This window comes from Sinocyclocheilus grahami, unplaced genomic scaffold (genome assembly GCF_001515645.1).
Source record: "Sinocyclocheilus grahami isolate Dianchi unplaced genomic scaffold, SAMN03320097.WGS_v1.1 scaffold557.1, whole genome shotgun sequence".
Taxonomy (NCBI): Eukaryota; Metazoa; Chordata; class Actinopteri; order Cypriniformes; family Cyprinidae; genus Sinocyclocheilus; species Sinocyclocheilus grahami.
Window position 1 is genome coordinate 881,233 of NW_015505736.1, and position 19,733 is coordinate 900,965.

Consider the following 19,733-nt stretch of genomic DNA (forward strand, 5'->3'; position numbering starts at 1 on the left):
GACTTCCCTAGAATTGACTTTCACCCCCTCAGTTGAATCTGGCAGTATCTTTTACTTAATCCAAAATGAATAAGAATTGGACGAGGAAAAAATAAATATATATATATATTATATATTATATATATCTAGATCAAATATAACTGTTATTATGATTAATATCTACAATGTGTCTATGAAAATTAGCAAGTCAAATGTTTATGGGAAAATGTAGAAGAATATAATTGGTAGAAATGGGTCAATTATATAAAAAAAATATTAGTTTATTTAGTTTGTTAGTTAGCATAGTTTTCTTTGAAACAAAACCAGTCTTATATATTATGCCAATACTCATACACAGTTGTAGAATATTTCATGATGAATGGTTTAAGTCAAGGGTTCTCAAACTGTTCCATTCCACGACCCACCTAAACAAATATAATATTTCATGACCCACTAAAATATTTGCGATAAAAAAATAAAAAAATTTAACATTACTGTAAGCTTAAACTTAATAAAAAGTTTAATATGCCAGAAATTAAGTATTTAAGAAAAATAACCATTTTATTTTATAGCATTATTCACTAATATTTATGTTTTAATTTTTTAATTTACAGATGTTAAAAAAGTCTATGAAATATGTCCATGAAATATGTCAATTTTTATTTAAAGCAAATTAAAATTCTAATATGTCAATATGATGGGAAATTGATTTTAGAGGGTAACCAAAATGGCCCTCTACAATGCGCAAAGTGTCTGGGCTGAAGATCAGCTATATTATTTTTTGTGACGTTACATGTTTTATGTTTTGAATTGTAATGTCTGTTGTATACTACATAACTGTGACAACCACAGGCAAGCGCTGGACCAATTGCATGCTCATGCTTATAACATTGTTTTATATTAATGAGGGATTAGAGAGATGGGGATCTTTTACTCCCTCCTAGTCAAGTGTGGGGGGAGAGGTTTGGTCCTGCTGCTCTCGCCAGAGTGCTGTTACATAATCTGGTCATTGGTGATAAAACTGTGTGACTTAAATTAGTCACTAGGTAGTAATAACTGATGAGACTGAATTGTGAAGCTGCACTCTGGGTAAAGACAAATGATGTAAGACTTTGACTTAGTAAGACTTAGTAAGTCTCAAAGAGGGGAATGTAGAAGATTTTAATTAATCAAAATGTAAATTGTTCAGGTATAATCGGTGTGAATGTGGCCATTTATGTATTAAGTTATTCTACTATTATAATCATGTGTATTTGCCTGCATGTATAGAAATCTGTATGAGAATGGAATGTGCAGACATATGGTGAAGTACATGATAAGCACATGATGGCACATAATGGGGTTCTTATTTTCACAGAACATAAAATTAAGGCCTCATGACTGCTTCGTGATGATCCAATAACAAATATGAATGAAACCATTAAACACGCCTAGAGAACTGTGGAGGGCAGAGGAGCCTCTTAAAGAAGAAGTTACAGGTCTGTGAGAGCCAGAAATCTTGCTTGTTTGTAGGTGACCAACTACTTATTTTACCGAGGAATTTACCAATTAATTCTTTAAAAATCCTACAATGTGATTTTCTGGATTTTCTTTTCTCATTTTGTCTCTCATAGTTGAGGTATACCTATGATGAAAATTACAGGCCTCTCTCATCTTTTTAAGTGGGAGAACTTGCACAATTGGTGGCTGACTAAATACTTTTTTGCCCCACTGTAAGAGAGTACAGAAAAAGAGTCTGGAGATTGCTCTGCAGAGTTCTCTCAGGTTGTATTGTCTCTGAAAATAAAAAGTGTCTTCTGGCATCAAAACTCCAAGACTCTGAGAAAGATTCTTCACAATAGCGGCAGAAGCCACCACAACTGCTGCCTTTAATTCATAAATCTAAATGAGATTTATGTTCAGTAACTAAAAAGTTGAAAGTTCCTTGCTATGTTGACACTGTGTCAAACTTAACACAATCAGTTTATTATCAGTTTATTAATCAGTTAATGAATTCAGACTCGGTGCTACTGCTTTAAGTTTTTTACCGGCCAATCATGGACCACAGCTATATATACATATACATATACATATACATATACATATACATATACATATACATATACATATTCCAGTAAACAGTAAACTCAAGAAAGCTTGGATTGTGAAAATTAGATGTAAATTACATTAAATAATGAAAAATACATTAAGACCGCACAAGTTATGGAATGGACTGCACTTACACAGTACTGAACACACACAACACACTAACACTGATCAAGTAGATTTAATAAAAAACAAAATCAGCCAGAAATATCACAAACATAAATTAAAAATGTAAAAAGTGTCCAAGTGGCACATTTAGAGAGTTGTTATGATGACATTGAACCTAAATGCTAACAGCAGCTTAGCAAGAGGAAAGGCTCTTCCATGGAAATCAAGTGCCATGCTCAGTCATCAGCTACTGAATGAGCTCAAGTTCGAAAGCTACAGGCAAGTTGTCACAGCGCACTCCTCTTCACCTTCATCACGCTGTACTCCAAAGACTCCCCAGCTGCACGCAGCTCGTCTCTCCACCATGCGAGACTGCCACGTTCCTCTTGCAATCGCTCATGCAGCTCTATGTAGCGTCTGCTCTGCAGGTATCTCGCCTCCACTCTGCTGCTGCTGGAACTGGCTTTCAGATCTGAAAAGTCAAGGCCAAATATTACCATTATGCATGCAAAGGTGCCACACTAGCTAACATCCATGTCCAACACTGCTAGCAGTAGCAAAGAAGTTGGCCAAGATGAAATAATACATGTAATCACTAATTACCTCACTGTTATTAAAAACTTTTTTAATTGCCATTTGAAACAAGTAACTAAGACATGGGCTTAAAAAACAGACAACTTCTGGATTCTAATATCATTCTGTCTGTATGGGACTAACATGACCAGGTGAACAAACACAACACACAAAAGAACAGAACGTCAAGTTACCAACAAAATGATTAATTGGATTAACATTACCAGGTGAACAAACACTAGAAAAATGACAAAAATGTGTTTGTATAGCGGGAAAACTTTGTATATACACTCCTCGTTATATATTAGAGACTGTACATTACTTAAAGTAATGATAACTTGCAGTTCTGCACCACAGTCTAGTTCCTGATCACAAGAGAAAATGTACCCGTTTTATGAGATGCTTATTTCATATGAATTTTTATGATGTGATTTGTTAGAAAACAAGTAAGCATAAAGCACCACGCCTAACCTTGGGGAGTAAGCACTGTACAAAAACCTATGAATGGAATTATGGGGGGGGGATGGGTCAATAGAAATGGGCGTCCGAACAAAAGAATACCCCTGAGGAAGGAATTTAACTGTCTAATTGTAATGTATGGTGTTATATTTCATAAAACAGGCCAACGTTAGAATTAGCAAGGAAATCTGACTCTATGTTGCGATTGAACAGGGCGTCACGTACATTAATACGTATTTAATTACAAATTATCTCATTAACATGGTGAAATGAACATTGGTTGCAGAAAGACACCAAAACCACCATACGATGACTTGCTTAGCCTGGGCGAAATCATGACGTCATGATTTCAGTACTGAAGTTTCAGGGTTGCCAGGATATTAAAAAAATAATAATTTTGCTTTTGGAACCAAAATTCATCCTGATTAGAGACGCACCAGCTCCAATTTTAAACAACAAGGATGTGACGTTTATAAAGCATTAGTGTTCATGTTGATGGGCATACTATCCTCTCTTGAAACAATCTCAACAAGTAAAGACTGAACATATTTCACATGTATGAGCTACAGAGCTGACACAACGAAGATCTTTGTGATGACTGTCTCCATCTTTCGACTCAGAGTAAAACAGCAAACATTTGTAAACAGAACAGAAAAAGACGACTGTTACAAAAACACAAGCTACGATCAATTTACAGCAGACGTACAAATTAAACCATAATGATCTCACAATAAGAAATAAATAAAACGAGTTTACATATGATCTACAACCATACAGGTTTGTATGATTGACTGCAGTACAATTATTTATTTGTTTTTTGCATAACGCACATTTCAGTTTGATAAGCTCTTATGAATCAGATATTTTATAAATTTCATTTTATAATTTTTTTCATTTCCATTATTAATTCTAAATTAATAAATAAATAACTTTTTTCTTTCTATTATTAATTCAAAATGTCACAATATCTCATGTATGGTAATTATTTATAGAATAAATATTTTGTGTATCTTAGTAAACGAAAACGATGAGCATGTTGACAATGAAAATGGTTTCTGTTGCACATTTTCATCTGAAAAACTCGACAGTTGGAGTTTAAGTTAGGACTTAAAGGGATAGTTCACCCAAAAATGAAAATTCTGTCATCTTTTACTCATCCTCATGTCGTTCCAAACCTGTATGAGTTGCTTTCTTATGTCGAACATAAAAGAAGATATTTTGAAGATTGCTGATAATCAAACAGTTGGTGGTTGCCATTGACTTCCATTGTTGGAAAAAAATACTATGGAAGTCAATGGCAACCACCAACTGTTTAATTACCAGCAATCTTCAAAATATCTTATTTTATGTTCGACATAAGAAAGCAACTCATACAGGTTTGGAACGACATGAGGGTGAGTAAATGATGACAGAATTTTCATTTTTGGGTGAACTATCCCTTTAAGCTGATTATGTCAGTGGTACATAAGAAAAAAAATAATTCTACAAGAAAGTATCTTTTCAAATGTTGAATACAAAAATTTATTGAAGATTTACATTTTTATCATAATAATAAGATTACAAAATCCCTGGCAGATGCCATGACTGCATCAAAATACTACCCATAAATAAATAAGTAAATAACAAATACACTGTTGAATGTCTGTTGAATTTGCTACAGTACATTTCTGTTTTGCTATGTTTAAATGCTGAAGACATTTAACAATCTGAACACATTTATATGAACAGTGAAAAGAAATACACCAAGTTATTAAACTATAAAGTCCAAAACTCCACTCCTGACATCGTCTGTGTGAAAATCAGGCATTGATTCACTCATTGAGGTCTTTACAATGAGACCAAATGATACAGCTGTCAGAATTGATGTCTTCAACATGATGCTGCATCTCTTGCATGTTTGTGTCATCCTCAGATCACTTTAGCCACCTGTATATTATATATATATAAAACATCAAATGTAAAACATTTAAGACAAATACCTCCCACCTCATACACACACTGAAAACGTACCGTTTAATCAACTGTGGGTTCAGTCTACAGTCAGACACATGCAAGAAGAGACAGCACAGAGAGATAGATTAATATGCAGAAAATCTAAGAACAGAAAACTGCATGACTTGTCAACTGTGGGTTTATTAGCATTATGATGACATACAGGAGCAGAAGTGGGCAGTCTTCTGGCTTCAGGCTCAGCTGGGCCAATAGTCCGGTTTCTCACCAGAGTCTGAAGAACTGCAACAGAGAGAATAATGGATAGAACAAGTGCCAACTTGAACAGTTGATACAAATTCTGACAGTGATTAGAACATTTATATTCATATATACAAATAATGAGCTGACATCAATCCACTTATTTTACATTTAAATTTAAACTCTTTAAGTTTTATGGTGTGAATAAACAATTCTCCATTACATTTATGATGCTGTTAAAGAAATATTATATCATATTACGTAATGTATTAAATGGATCTTGGTGATGGATTGATCTGTCTAAATCGGTTTGTTTCTCAGTCCCTATATTTGGAATGTAACCTTGGTATTTGTCTCCTTGCTGGAATCTCTGTGACCTCACGGAACAGCATTAATCCATGTGTTATGTGATGAAATATATAATTTGTATTGGCCAATCTGAGCAGTGGCATAAAAATTTTATTTTATTTCAATTTATATTTTACATTTCAAAGAATGTCATTTTTTTATTATTATTGATTTCTGCATGTGTGACTAAAGCTTTTATTAGGTGTGATCTGAAAATGCAGATGTTTCACGATTATTTTGTGGCCGATTGTGTCAGTTATAATATCTATTCAAAATGTCTTAACATTTACTTATCTTCAGATTATTTTGTTATTTGATTATGAGGTTTACTGGTGAATAAGATCAGATATTCTGGAAAAGAATGGTGTTTTGAATCGGCTCTTATGTTGCATACCCTCTCTCGTGGCGTTCTCAGCTGCTGACATGGCCGTCCCTCCTATATTGTTGACCATCTCATCTACTCTGGCTTCATGCTTCAGGAAACATGGCCGCACCACATGCCTGTACAGTATCTGAGAACCATTCCAGGAGACCGGAGCCATGCACCACAACAGGAACAAGCACTAAACACCAGAGAAAATAAAATAAAAAATACACACACACACAAAAAAAAGAGCAAGGCAGTAAAAAAGGGGGTTATCAGGTGTGAGGTGTGAGAATTCACCATTAACATAAAGCGACGTAGAGTTGTCCCTACCAAAGAGACTAAAGCGGCTGAGAATTATAAAAGTTTGCAAACCTTACAATTACTATTTGTGTTTTGTATCATGTACTCTCGCTTTCCCGTATATATGGATATTGTAGCAGCCTCACCTGTGACGCAACATGCGCAAACAAATGATGAAAGTATACCGTTTCCCAGGAAATCTGTCCCGAGAACTCTAAAATATAAATAATTATGGCTTACCACAGTGATTTAGTGTAAAGCAAAAACACAGGATAGAAAATGGTTTTACAATGTACTCAGTCATTTCATTTTTGTTCATTTTAAACAGGAAAAGGTTACATTTTAAATTATGTATTTTTTTTTACAATTTACTTTCTAGTCTCAGGATATTTCATAAAAATTATTTTATGAAATCATAAAACATTTACAACTACATACAAACATTTCTATTCACATTTCTATTCAAATTATACAAACAAACAATGTTTCAAATATTATAACAAAACACACAAACACATGTGTTGTTCCAGTAATATTTATTTACTATTATAGTATTCATTAATACAATTTATTTTATTTTATTTATTTTTTAGTTTACATTTTAGTAGTTTTGTTATGTGCTTTTGTCATTTTTATTAGGTTTGAAATAAGAAATATGTTTCATATTTTTTACATTTTTTTAAGGTGTGGTAATTTAGTACTTTAACTTATTTTATTTCAGTTAGTTCTGTAGTTTCCATTAACAAAAATATTTTTTTTTAGGTAACAACAATATGGAAGTCTATGGAAGCCCGTTTCCGCCACTGAATAGAAAATTTTAAAAAAAGGTAATTGCGATTTTTTTATCTGACAATTCTGACTTTTTTTCACAGAATTGTGAGATATAAACTCGCAATTGCGAGTTATAAAGTCACAATTGCGAGATAAAATCTCGCAATTATAACTCGCGATTATATATCTCAGGATATCTGGAATCAGTGTTACAAGTACCCCCAGGCACATCGTATTTATATTTTTGAAGCATAAACCCCATAAAAACGATGCGAGCTTCGGATAGTCCAGTGTTTCTCTATGGCGCTGAAACCATAGACTGTATAAAAGCATGGACATAGTGTCCGTGACGTCACCCGTAGATTTCCGAAGAGCGTTTTGAAGCTCAAAAGTGGGCGGAGCCAGCCGTCGCCATCTTGGCAGCGCGTCACCGCGCGTCACTCCCGGATAATCGAAAATGGGCAAAGAGGCGGGAGCAGGTTGCTGAAGCCACGCCCACCTAGCTCGACGGTGGTGACAGCAGCGGCAATCCACCTGTCACTCAAGTGGCCACGCCCTTAATTATGCAGAACTTTAAGGCTTAATATAATTTAAACGGATGAGTTATAAAAAAATTCACCCCCCTCACAGTTGTCATGAAGGGAAAAATTAGGTATATAGACCAAAATCATTTTTTGAACCAGGCTGTAAACATGTTTTTTCTGCTGTAAAGTTGGGCATTTTAACATGGGGAGTCTATGGGATTGACTCCCTTTTGCAGCCAGCCTCTAGCGGCCAGTTGATGAATTACAGTTTAAGTCACTTCCGTGTTGGCTTCACGAGAGAGAGCGGGAGGTTGCCGCTTGACTGAAACCTAAAGATGTCAGAGTTCCGCTCCCCATGCAACTGATACTCGACTGCCATTGGCTCATTTGCGTTTAAGGGGAGGGGCTTACCGATAGGTCAATTGCAAGAAAAAAGTCAGAATAGTGAGTTTATATCTCACAATTCTGACTTTATAACTGGTAATTGTGAGAAAAAAAGCCAGAATTGGGAGATGTAAACTTGCAAAATGGCGCGAAAAAAAAGAAGAAGTCAGAATTGTGAGATAAAAAGTTGCAACTACTTTTTTTTTATTCAGTGGCGGAAACGGGCTTCCATACAACACTGACTGTAACATATAATTCCAATAAAATAAGATAAAAATATTGTGCATCTGTATAGTGTGATTGATTTTAAAATTATGTTAAAATACCAATGCTAAAACCAAACATATGCCCTTGACCACTAATATGGACAAACTGGCAGATGTCTAAAGACCAACAACAGAGCTGTCCTAAATTAAAGAGCTTGCCAAACAACTAATTAACCTCTCAGATGGAGTATGACAAAGGAAGGCAGACTCTTTCCTCCAATTAGCAGAAAGAATTAATAACTGATCCTCTTAAATCAGATGTTAGCCAGAGAAAGCATCTGGCCTTGTTCTACCTACCTTACACACATAGTAGAAAGGAAACCAGTGAAGAAAAATGTCAGAGAAGAATTCACCCACGCTGAAGAAGCCGTAGATTACCCAGTATGTCAGCCACTGTGTGTCATCCTCCTTATCAGGACTTTCTATTGCTTTGATACTAAAAATGTAAACAGAACAAAATGTGAATACCCAAGTTAAGAAGTTACAGCAACCAAACAAAAACACTATAATAAAGATGTATTGTAGGTTACGATAACTGATGATCTGTAAAAAAAAAAAAAAAAAACTCTTAAAAGCACATAACTCACGAGTAATATGCAGGATAAGCAAAACCAATCAGATTACAGAGCAGAGAAGCACCGTATCCAAATAATAAACATGCTCCAGTCACACCAGCAGCACCTGTTGGAAGAAAATCATAAAATGTCCTTGTGTAAACACCTTGTGTAAACAGCAAAATCACATGTGAAATGACTGTAAATAACTAGCTATCATGGGTAACTGTTTTTGGATGAAGCCTCAGATGTAATCTTTAGCACTATTTTTCAATGTAGAGTTAGATGTTGAGGGATGAAGGCGAAGTCACGGGTTGGTTATGTCAGACAAAATCTCCCTTTGAGAAACTTCATTATTCAGAAATTGATTTATACATTTCAGCTATTTTTCTGTCCTTTTCATGAAGGGAAGTTCATTTCTCTTTATTTATGATGTTATGATATTTGTCATTTATTTCAAATGCCAAAAATAAGCTTCAGTGTATCAAAGCAGCTTCGACTGACTTGAGCACCTGCCACATCAAAATTTAGGATAACCTAGCCTACAGGTACTTTTTATTAAATATACAGAACATGAAACGGGCTTTATATAAAATCAGGACTTACCGAGTGCTAAATAACGTTTCTTGATGCCTGTTTTTTCTTCGATTTTATTGAGACAGTCAGTGACTATATTCTTCTCATTCAAAAAAGCCTCAACGCGGTCTTTTATCTTTGCAAATATGGTAAACATCGCTGCTTAAAAGGAAAGTGTAACGTTATGCAGTTAAACACAAGTGTATGAATGATAACGTGTCTCTGGGCTGTTTTCGCTGACTGGACACAGACTCAATCCTCTTACTGTCAGACTAGTGACGCGTCTGTGGGAGGATTTCAGGACTCCAGACTGACAGCTAACACCAATTACACTTCATTGAAGACGTCAAACTAGTGCAAAAGATGAGGAATCTTAAATTACATTTTAAATTTAACTTAAATGCATTTGGTTACTTTAGCTTACGGCTATCGCCCTATTGGCTTAGGCTACACCTGGTTATGTAATCAATATCAATAAATTTCAGTAGCATACTAAACAGTTGTAACCACTAGGGGACTCTGCTCACCTGACATTACGTCAGTCTTGTTATTTCTGCAGCACAGGAATATGAACTGTGCCAAATAAATGTTCGTTTAATAATAAAGTAAAATAAATTAATTTTTCAAATCATTCATCACTATTAGCCTAAGTAGCCTATCTAAGCCAGTGTTTCTCAACCAGGGGTATGTGGACCCCTAGTGGTCCTTGACGTAAGGCCAGGGGGTCCATATAAATGAATTTTATATGGATTTTTGTATACATTTTGTATATTTTGACGACGTGTTCCCATGAAAGAAAAATCCAATATAGCTGATGATATGGCCAAATACTGGACAAGTCAACTAACTTGAATAATATTTGACTGCATTTGGTCCTCACAAAGACACAAATGATACATAGATGAGTCAATTTTGTTCTGGGGGTCCTTGAGGATGGTTCTGAATTGGACTGGGGTCCGGTACGCCAAATGTTGAGATTCACTAAGCCAATTTAACCATAATATTTCTCCACTCTGCTCTTTCTGCCAAGAGGAAGAAGAATCTATTTCACATTTATTCTATTTCTGTTAAACAATTATGGCTTCAAATATCAGCTTCCCTACTTATGTGTTCCACCAGCTCAGCTATTTCTATCTGTAAGGTTATTTTCCATTCTCATGTTTCGGACAATAAGGAGTTAGATGATGTCTTAAACTTTATATGTATGATGGATGGGTAAATACCATATCCACCAAGATAGATACCTTAAATTTAAACCCAGTTGCAAAATATTAGCTTCTGATTTACAATTACTATTGTCATCACTTCAAAAAGTCTCCTGCAATAAAAAAAAAAGCTATGACGACATCTCGTATGGTCTCTCTCTTTCTCTCTTTCCTTTGTTTCCACCCCCATGTTTTATGTTCTTTGGTCTGTATTATATTTCTGCAAAAAAAAAAGAAAAAAAAGAAGACCGAATCTATCTGATAGCTTACTGGAAATGCATAGACAGACAGGTATGCGAATACCTTGAGCAGGCAAGCGCGTACACGTCGTTATGGCGAAATGGGGGGAAATAACCTGAAGCACTAATGTCACGTTACCTCAGAAGAATAAAAAGTTGTCTTTGTTTTTTAATGACACGGAGATAAGATGAAAACCAGGAGAAAGAAATCATTCAGAGCCGTAAAGTGCACGTTATTTGTGTTTTGCTACATCTTCTGGGTAAGAGTGTGTCTTGTAATCAATGTAGCATATGCTGATTTATGGAGCAGCGATGTGTTTTGTGTTTTTTTTTTTCTTCTTTATTGCATAGGGTGAATTCAGGTAAAGTGGGTCGTTTAAGCTTGATTATACTTTGCTCAATGGGTTTACAAGTAAAGTGTGGCCACCTTGAACCTTCACTTAGCTAAATAAATTGTAGACTGGTACTAATACATTAAGTAAATTGACATTCATTTGTTATTTTTATAATTAACATATATATCTGACTTTTTACAAAACAGATATGAGTGTGCAGTCGGGATAATCAATTCAGATATGGAAGAAAGTAAGCAGAAAGGATGGCAAAGCTTGAAGTTGAATCTGAAGTGAAAAAGGGAAGACAGGAGCAAAACATTTCATCTAAAGTTTTACAACAATACACTCTAAATTTGTTGTTCATTTGCATCAAAATTGCATTAGATTTCATCAAATCTAATATCAACACAACATTCTATCAATTGTTTTGAATTTTACACATGAATTGAGTGAATTTTTTAACTTTACTCATAGCTCATGCTATATGTTTTCATGTCAGGTTTGTTAAATATGTTTGTTTGATAATATTAAACAAACAAATATGTTTTTATAATTTCTATTTAAGATACAGGATCTTTTTTTTTTTTTGATAAATCAAAGATGGCCCACTTTACCTGAAAATACATTTATCTGGAGTGCATGATCTCAAAATATGTATTAGCATATACCTTCAAAATAGCACATTATGTGAACTAAAGAAAATGTTATAAGACCTTAAAGTTAATCTGCTCAATAAAAAATACCCAACCTTACCAGAAGAATTCACCCTATTAACATGTGAACAATATGCATATTAAATTTTATTTTATGTTGGGCCTATACTGCATGTTGTTGAGAAAATTTGAATGGAATTTAAGTGTTGAAAACATTTTATACAAATGAGTGTTATTGTGCTAAAGGTGTTCAGTGCTGTTCTAATTGCTGTTGGAATCTATGCCAAAGTTGCCAAAGAGTCAGGTATGTAAACAACATTTACCATATTCTTTCATCTTTTGTAATGAAAGAAGCTTGCAAACACTTAAGAATGACAAAAGATATGTGCATATTACATTATACTGTATTATGCTTACCAAATCAGTTTCAGTATGTTGTTAATGAAGATATGTCAGCTACCCATGTACATTTTACACTGTATATATTCTTCGCTAATGCTTCACAGATGTAGTGGACATGCTGATGGCAGATCCAGCGCTGCTGTTGATCATCGTGGGTTCTCTCATGTTCACCATCACGTTTTTTGGCTGTTTCGGAGCTCTGCGCAACATCTCCTTGCTGCTCAACATGGTCAGATATTCTTACCCTTATACTGTGACAAGCCCGATTTTAGTCACACGCATGATTTTTGGTTTTTATATATTTACAAAGAAATCATATCTGTCCAGTTTGTAGGAATTTTGTTGGCCATTCTGCTTCTTCAAGTAACAGCCGCTGTTCTGGGCCTTCTGTTCTCTGAAAAGGTAAAGAATCACAGAAGTACAAGAACAAACTTTGGACCAGATTCCATCTTGGAGAAATTATGTTATATTTAAAACGACTACTTTCAATATTTGTTGGTAGGTTCAAGAGAGGACAGAGCAGCTGATGATGAAGGCGATTGTACGCTATCGTGATGATCAGGACCTGGAAAATGTGATTGATTTTTTACAGAAAAAGGTGAATTAACTTTATATATACACATACTGTATACAAAAAATACAGTAAAAAACATAATAAAGTGAAATATTATTACAATTTAAAATAAGTTTTCAATTTTAAAATTGCAACATGTAATTTATTCCTGTGATGGTAAAACTATAATTTCAGCATAATTTCTTCAGTCTAATATGCTGATTTGCTTCTCTAGAAACATTTCTTATTTATTACACTCTAAAAAATGCTGGGTTAAATACAAGTCAGTGCTGGGTAAAATATGGACAAACCCAGCAATAGGGTTGTTTTGACCCAGCGGTTGGGTTACTACCCAGCAAGTTGTGTTAAACATTTAACCCAACCGCTGGGTCAAAACAACCCTATTGCTGGGTTTGTCCATATTTTACCCAGCACTGACTTGTATTTAACCCAGCATTTTTTTGAGTGTATCAGTGTTGATGTTGTACTGCTTAATAAAATCTTTTTTGTCGAAAGTATGATACTTTTCAAAATTATTTGATGAATAGAAATTATAATATAATTTTTAAGTTATAAAATAGTATTAAGTTATTATATAATAATATAATAGTATTTATTTGAAATAGTTACAATAGTTACTTTTCATCAGATTCATGTATGCTTGCTGAATAGAAGTATTAACTTCTAGTAATAACATTTCTGACCCCATGCATTTGAACAGTATAGTGTAAGTATGTGAGATTGATGAATGGCCGATGCATGCAATGGCAGAGGTCAAAGATTACACTGTTGATCTTTCTATAATCTTACTATATCCTGTAGTTTAAGTGCTGTGGCGTGGATTCCTATTTAGACTGGTCTAAAAACATGTACTTCAACGCATCTGACCAGAACCCCAGTCTGGAGGCCTATGGAGTGCCCTTCTCCTGCTGCATACGGCTAAAGAACGAGGTCAGATAGTCAAAATCAAATATTACTGTTAGTATTCTTCGGAGTATTACTGCAATTAATTCATGAAACATTTAAAGTCTTTTTATACTTTTTTTTTGTTATTGCTGGGCAACGATTAATCGCGATTAATCGCATCCAAGATATGTGTACGTAATATATATGTGTGTGCTGTGTGTATATTTATTATGTATATATAAATACACACATATGCACGCCTCTATTTAAGAAAAATGTTATGTTTAAATATTAAATATATTTATATACAATATAAATTATATGAATATAAACATATGCATGAAAACACATGTAAATATTTTCAAAATATATACTGTATGTGTGTGTGTATTTGTATATACATAATAAATATACAAAGTACACATGCATATATTATATAAACAAAAACTTTTATTTGGAATGCGATTAATCGCGATTAGTCGTTACAGAATTTTTTTTTTTTTTTTTACTTTTTAAGAATCTTAAATATACTAGTTTGAAAATGACACTTAAGACTGTTAGAATGTTCAGTATTAAAAATAAAATGAAAAGCTATGATATTACGTGAACATTTGCATACTGAATTATTAGTAGCACAGTCACATACTTCATATTAACTGTTTATTTATGTGTAGACTGTGTTCAACTCTATGTGTGGCTATGAGACCCAGAAGATGAAGAAGAGTGTGGTGAGTCGGCTCATCTACACCTCTGGATGTCTGGACGAGATCGTCTGGTGGGGAAAACAGAATCTTCTGCTGGTGGGAGGGATGACCCTCGCCCTACTTTGCATTGAGGTTAGGCACACATTACGTATTTTTATTTTCTTCAAAATATTTGTCATCCCTGCAGCACTTTATTACTGAAGAAAATTGAAAGACTATATAACAGAGCCATATATATATATATATAAATAATAGTGGGTCACACTGAAATAGTGGAGGATGGAGTTCTTCCACATGTACTGTAGGTGAGTAGATGTGGGTTCTCCATTGATTTATAAAAGTTTATACTGGTCATAATACATGGCATTGTGTCATGTGCTAACATAAAAAAAACTATATTTTCCTGTGCTTGTGTCTGTTTACATATCTGTTTTGTTAATAAAATATATTTTACAACATGCTGTCTTTTACTTTTAACACTTGCAATATTGATTCAATTATTATAAAATGACTAAATAGTAAATTGTTTGATTTGTTGTATTTTTATGTAATTACAAAGTTAGAATATTGTAATTACAAATATGTAATAAGACAGATGATATCTTAGTGTAAAGCCTAATTCTATACACAGATGGGCTGCTAAATTGTAAGAGGTTTAGAACCTTGAAAGTATTTAAAGGAGAACACATGTGTTGGATGGTTTGCTTTTAATCAAACCAATGCTGATGAAATTTAACTGGGCAGGGCTGTAATCTGGGAATTCATTGTTCACGGTGTGTGGAGCGTTCAGGTTTTTCTGACGAGAGGTGACTCGGTAATGTGCTCTGAAGTTACAGAGGGGGATGTATCCAGGTTTAAGGGTGTCTGGACAGTGAAAGCCTTCCTTGATGAAAGAGCCATGCTGGGACATGGCAACAAGTCCATCCTTGTGTGGCATCATCTTTATGATTGGAGAGTAGACAAACTGGATGTACAGCAAACTACCTGTAAATAAATTGAAGTCAAGCAACTGAATCAGACATGAATGACATTATTAGCAAATTATTAGTGAATCTTCCACAGACTGATTAGTCATAAACACATAGGTATCATATGCAGCAGTGAACAATCCTCACCACAAGAGACATCCCAGACCTTGATAGTTTTGTCCAGGGATCCAGTGAAGATGTATTTATCATTTATTGAGAAGACAGCACAGAGGACGCCTTCAAAATAAAAACCCTTAAGAATGAAACAAGACAACACATGCCTTATTAATCTCACACATTTGTTGGCAACATTATGTCATCGTTCCAAATGCAGAGCACACTGAAAAATAAGTTAACGAGTTAATTAGTTCTTGTTGACTTGTTTTCAAGTAAAAATAGCACAAGAAAAAAAAAAAAAATAAATAAAAATTTAAGTGCAAACCCAGCCCAGAAGAAAAGAAGAGCTACAGGAACAACAAAAGAAGGCCTCTGAATGGATTCAAAAATGGGGCTGGACCAAAAGAGGGACCTTAGGGAGGAAAGCTGAAATGGTCAGACTCTTTAAGCCAGTGTGGGATACAGAGGGGAGAAGTTGGCGGCACATGCTGAGTGATCCAAAGTTAGCATATGTAATACAGGAATCAAGAGACAAAAGAGCTCCATGACCAAGTCTCACTATGGACTCTTCCGTGATTTGAACCTGGGACCGCTCATACCCAAAGCGAGACTCATACCCCTAGACCAACAAGCCAGCCTTGGCATCCCACCTAGCCATGAGCCAAAAAAAAGAAGAGAAGAATAACTATAGCAATAACAAAAGAAGGAACATGAACTAATATGGAAGTAATCAAACCCCTCGAGACAGTGTCAAAGGCAAACGAATGAAATCTGGCCTCTGAATGGATTTAAAAATGGGGCTGGACCTAACATGCAGAAGGATCTTAGGGAGGACAGCTGAAATGGTCAGATGTCCCATAAACTTTAAGCTAGTGTGGGAAACAGAGGGGAAACGTTGGCTGCACAACCTGAGTGATCCAAAGGTAGCACACATAATACAGGAATCCACACACATATGTACTGGAGTAACAAGACCAAGAAGGGCCTTAAAAACAAAAGTACAATCTCTTTTCTTCAAGCCCATTATAATAGCGGTAGCTTTTCGAAGACGTATTTTGGAGCAATGGACATCACTCCACCATGGCCACGGGAATTAGCTCAAATGGTAGAGTGCTTGCTTAGCATGCGAGAGGTAGCGGGATCGATGCCCGCATTCTCCATGCTGGGTCCTGCCCTATTATGCTCACTTCCCTAAAGAGACAAACTGTGCTTTGACATTACAAAGCAAAGCGCCCAACGTGAGCTTTTGGGGCTCACTGCAGCCGAAAAGTTTTTTTGGATCGGGTCTTGCGCACGTTGGTGATAAAAGCAAGTCCCACCGAGATTTGAAATTAGATCAACAAAGAGTGAAAAATTTAAGGGGGTCTGAATACTTTCCGTACCCACTGTATATATATCTCTACCATGTGTAGTATCTAGGACCTCTCGTACCCAAAGCGAGAATAATACCCCTAGACCAACAAGCCAGCCTTGACAGAACACCTAGCCATTAGCCAAAAAAAAGAAGAAAATACAATATGGGGTGCTGTGTGTACATTAATGAGGGAAAAAAATGAACTTAAATGATTTTAGCAAATGGCTGCAATATAACAAAGAGTGAAAAATTTAAGGGGGTCTGAATACTTTCCGTACCCACTGTATATATATCTCTACCATGTGTAGTATCTAGGACCTCTCGTACCCAAAGCGAGAATAATACCCCTAGACCAACAAGCCAGCCTTGACAAAACACCTAGCCATTAGCCAAAAAAAAAGAAGAAAATAATAACTACAGCAATAACAAAAGAAGGAACATGAACTAACATGGAAGTAATCAAACACCTCGAGACAGTGTCAAAAGAAAACTAATGGAATCTGGCCTCTGAATGGATTTAAAAATGGGGCTGGACCTGACATGTAGAGGGATCTTAGGGAGGACAGCTGAAATGGTCAGATGTCTCGTAGACTTTAAGCTAGTGTGGGAAACAGAGGGGAAAAGTTGGCTGCACAACCTGAGTGATACAAAGGTAGGATACATAATACAGGAATCCACACACAAATATACTGGAGTAACAAGACAAAGAAGGGCCTTAAAAACAAAAGTACAATCTCTTTTCTTCAAGCCCATTATAATAGCGGTAGCTCTTCGAAGACGTATTTTGAAGCAATGGAAATCACTCCACCATGGCTAGGGGATTTTGCTCAAATGGTAGAGCGCTTGCTTAGCACGCGAGAGGTAGGCGGATCGATTCCCGCATTCTCCAAGCTGGGTCATTTCTTTTTATGCTCACTTCCCTAAAGAGACAAACTGTGATTTGACACTACGAAGTAAAGCTACCTATGTGAGCTTTTGGAGCTCACTGCAGCCGAAATTTTTTTTGGAACGGGTCCTGCGCACAACGGTGGTAAGCACAAGTCCCACCAAGATTTGAACTTTGATTGCTGGATTCAGAGTCCAGAGTGCTTACCATTACACCATGGATATTTCACAGTAGCAACTGTTGCTCACAGGGACTCAAAGAGTAAATCACTTACAGGCTTGCCAGCACCACCACCAAACTTTTTTCTTTTCCTGCTGCAAGAAAGCACGCAGGTTCCACGAAACTTGAACGTGGATCGCTGGATTCAAAGTCCAGAGCGCTAACCATTTCACCATGGAGCTACACCACTACACTTGGGCGACAGGTAGTGCTGTGGCTGTGGGGAAGCAGATAGACAGAGTGGTTGGATCCCAGTAAATTATGGTCACTGGCCCCCTTGGCGTTACTTGCACAACGCTCTAACCATCTGATCTAACCAACCTAGCTTTGATTGGACTTCTGCCCGATTGACTAAAAACTTCCTGATTGCTTGTGACCCTAAAGAGACAAAAGAGTCCCTATGTGAGCTTTTGGGGCTCACTGCAGCCGAAAAGTTTTCTGGAACGGGTCTTGCGCACAATGGTGGCAAGCGCAGGTCCCACCGAGATTTGAACTCGGATCGCTGGATTCAAAGGCAAACGAATGAAATATGGCCTCTGAATGGATTTAAAAATTGGGCTGGACCTGACATGTAGAGGGATCTTAGGGAGGACACCTGAAATGGTCAGATGTCTTGTAGACTTTAAGCTAGTGTGGGAAACAGAGGGGAAAAGTTGGCTGCACAACCTGAGTGATCCAAAGGTAGGATACATAATACAGGAATCCACATACAAATATACTGGAGTAACAAGACAAAGAAGGGCCTTAAAAACAAAAGTACAATACCTTTTCTTCAAGCCCATTATAATAGAATTAAATCACTCCACCAAGGCTAGGGGAATTAGCTCAAATGGTAGAGCGTTTGCTTAGCATGCGAGAAGTAGCCGGATTGATGCCGGCATTTTCCAAGCTGGGTCCTTTCTTTTTATGCTCACTTCCCTAAAGAGACAAACTGTGATTTGACACTATGAAGTAAAGCTACCTATGTGAGCTTTTGGGGCTCACTGCTGCCGAAAAGTTTTTTGGAACGGGTCCTGTGCACAATGGTGTCAAGCGCAAGTCCCGCCGAGATTTGAACTCGGATTGCTGGATTCAGAGTCCAGAGTGCTTACCTTTACACCATGGATATTTCACAGGAGCAGCTGTTGCTCACAGGGCCACAAAGAGTAAATCACTTACAGGCTTGCCAGCACCACCACCAAACTTTTTTTCTTTTCCTGCTGCAAGAAAGAACGCAGGTTCCACAATTGGGAAAAGGCGACCAAGCCTTGCTATGAACTCTTCTGTGATTTGAACCCAGGACCTTTCGTACCCAAAGCGAGAATAATACCCCTAGACCAACAAGCCAGCCTTGTTAGGCCACCTAGCCATTTGCCAAAAAAAGAAGAAAATAATAACTACAGCAATAACAGAAGAAGGAACATGAACTAACATGGAAGTAATCAAACACCTCAAGACAGTGTCAAAGGCAAACGAATGAAATCTGGCCTCTGAATGGATTTAATAATTGGGCTGGACCTGACATGTAGAGGGATCTTAGGGAGGACAGCTGAAACGGTCAGATGTCTCGTAGACTTTAAGCTACTGTGGGAAACAGAGGGGAAAAGTTGGTTGCACAACCTGAGTGATCCAAAGGTAGGATACATAATACAGGAATCCACACACATATGTACTGGAGTAACAAGACCAAGCAGGGCCTTAAAAACAATAGTACAATCTCTTTTCTGAA

At 36.2% G+C, this 19,733-nt stretch overlaps 2 protein-coding genes across 4 annotated transcripts; one reads left to right on the plus strand and one right to left on the minus strand.

The window, feature by feature from the left end:
• Window positions 1–2,577: 2,577 nt before the first annotated feature.
• On the minus strand, window positions 2,578–9,963 carry LOC107556177 (receptor expression-enhancing protein 6-like). 3 transcript variants are annotated; one of them, XM_016239227.1, is made up of 7 exons: window positions 9,515–9,963; window positions 8,942–9,035; window positions 8,652–8,790; window positions 6,137–6,305; window positions 5,360–5,436; window positions 5,215–5,238; window positions 2,578–2,644 (listed from the first exon to the last, which is right to left on the minus strand). In XM_016239227.1, exons 1-6 carry the CDS (start codon window positions 9,639–9,641, stop codon window positions 5,218–5,220), a joined length of 627 nt encoding a protein of 208 aa, XP_016094713.1. In that variant the 5' UTR covers window positions 9,642–9,963; the 3' UTR covers window positions 2,578–2,644; window positions 5,215–5,217. The 3 variants fall into 3 exon arrangements, with proteins under 3 accessions (XP_016094713.1, XP_016094712.1, XP_016094711.1); XM_016239226.1 differs by lacking the exon at window positions 2,578–2,644 and adding an exon at window positions 4,777–5,130; XM_016239225.1 differs by lacking the exon at window positions 2,578–2,644 and adding an exon at window positions 4,777–5,138.
• Window positions 9,964–11,044: 1,081 nt separating this feature from the next.
• On the plus strand, window positions 11,045–14,682 carry LOC107556176 (tetraspanin-33). The gene is made up of 7 exons (XM_016239224.1): window positions 11,045–11,188; window positions 12,163–12,220; window positions 12,423–12,547; window positions 12,646–12,720; window positions 12,821–12,916; window positions 13,694–13,822; window positions 14,452–14,682. Exons 1-7 carry the CDS (start codon window positions 11,117–11,119, stop codon window positions 14,680–14,682), a joined length of 786 nt encoding a protein of 261 aa, XP_016094710.1. The 5' UTR covers window positions 11,045–11,116.
• The last annotated feature ends 5,051 nt before the right edge of the window (window positions 14,683–19,733 follow it).

Bases quoted from the DNA above. Each gene is read 5' to 3' on its own strand.
- LOC107556177 (XM_016239227.1), bottom strand. From the start codon at position 9,641: ATGTTTACCATATTTGCAAAGATAAAAGACCGCGTTGAGGCTTTTTTG. The intron at 9,036-9,514 runs GTAAGTCCTGAT...TTCTTCCAACAG, and splicing joins GAAACGTTATTTAGCACTCG to GTGCTGCTGGTGTGACTGGA. The intron at 6,306-8,651 runs GTAGGTAGAACA...TCTGGTGTTTAG, and splicing joins CTTTCTACTATGTGTGTAAG to TGCTTGTTCCTGTTGTGGTG.
- LOC107556176 (XM_016239224.1), top strand. From the start codon at position 11,117: ATGAAAACCAGGAGAAAGAAATCATTCAGAGCCGTAAAGTGCACGTTA. The intron at 12,221-12,422 runs GTATGTAAACAA...AATGCTTCACAG, and splicing joins CAAAGTTGCCAAAGAGTCAG to ATGTAGTGGACATGCTGATG. The intron at 13,823-14,451 runs GTCAGATAGTCA...ATTTATGTGTAG, and splicing joins GCATACGGCTAAAGAACGAG to ACTGTGTTCAACTCTATGTG.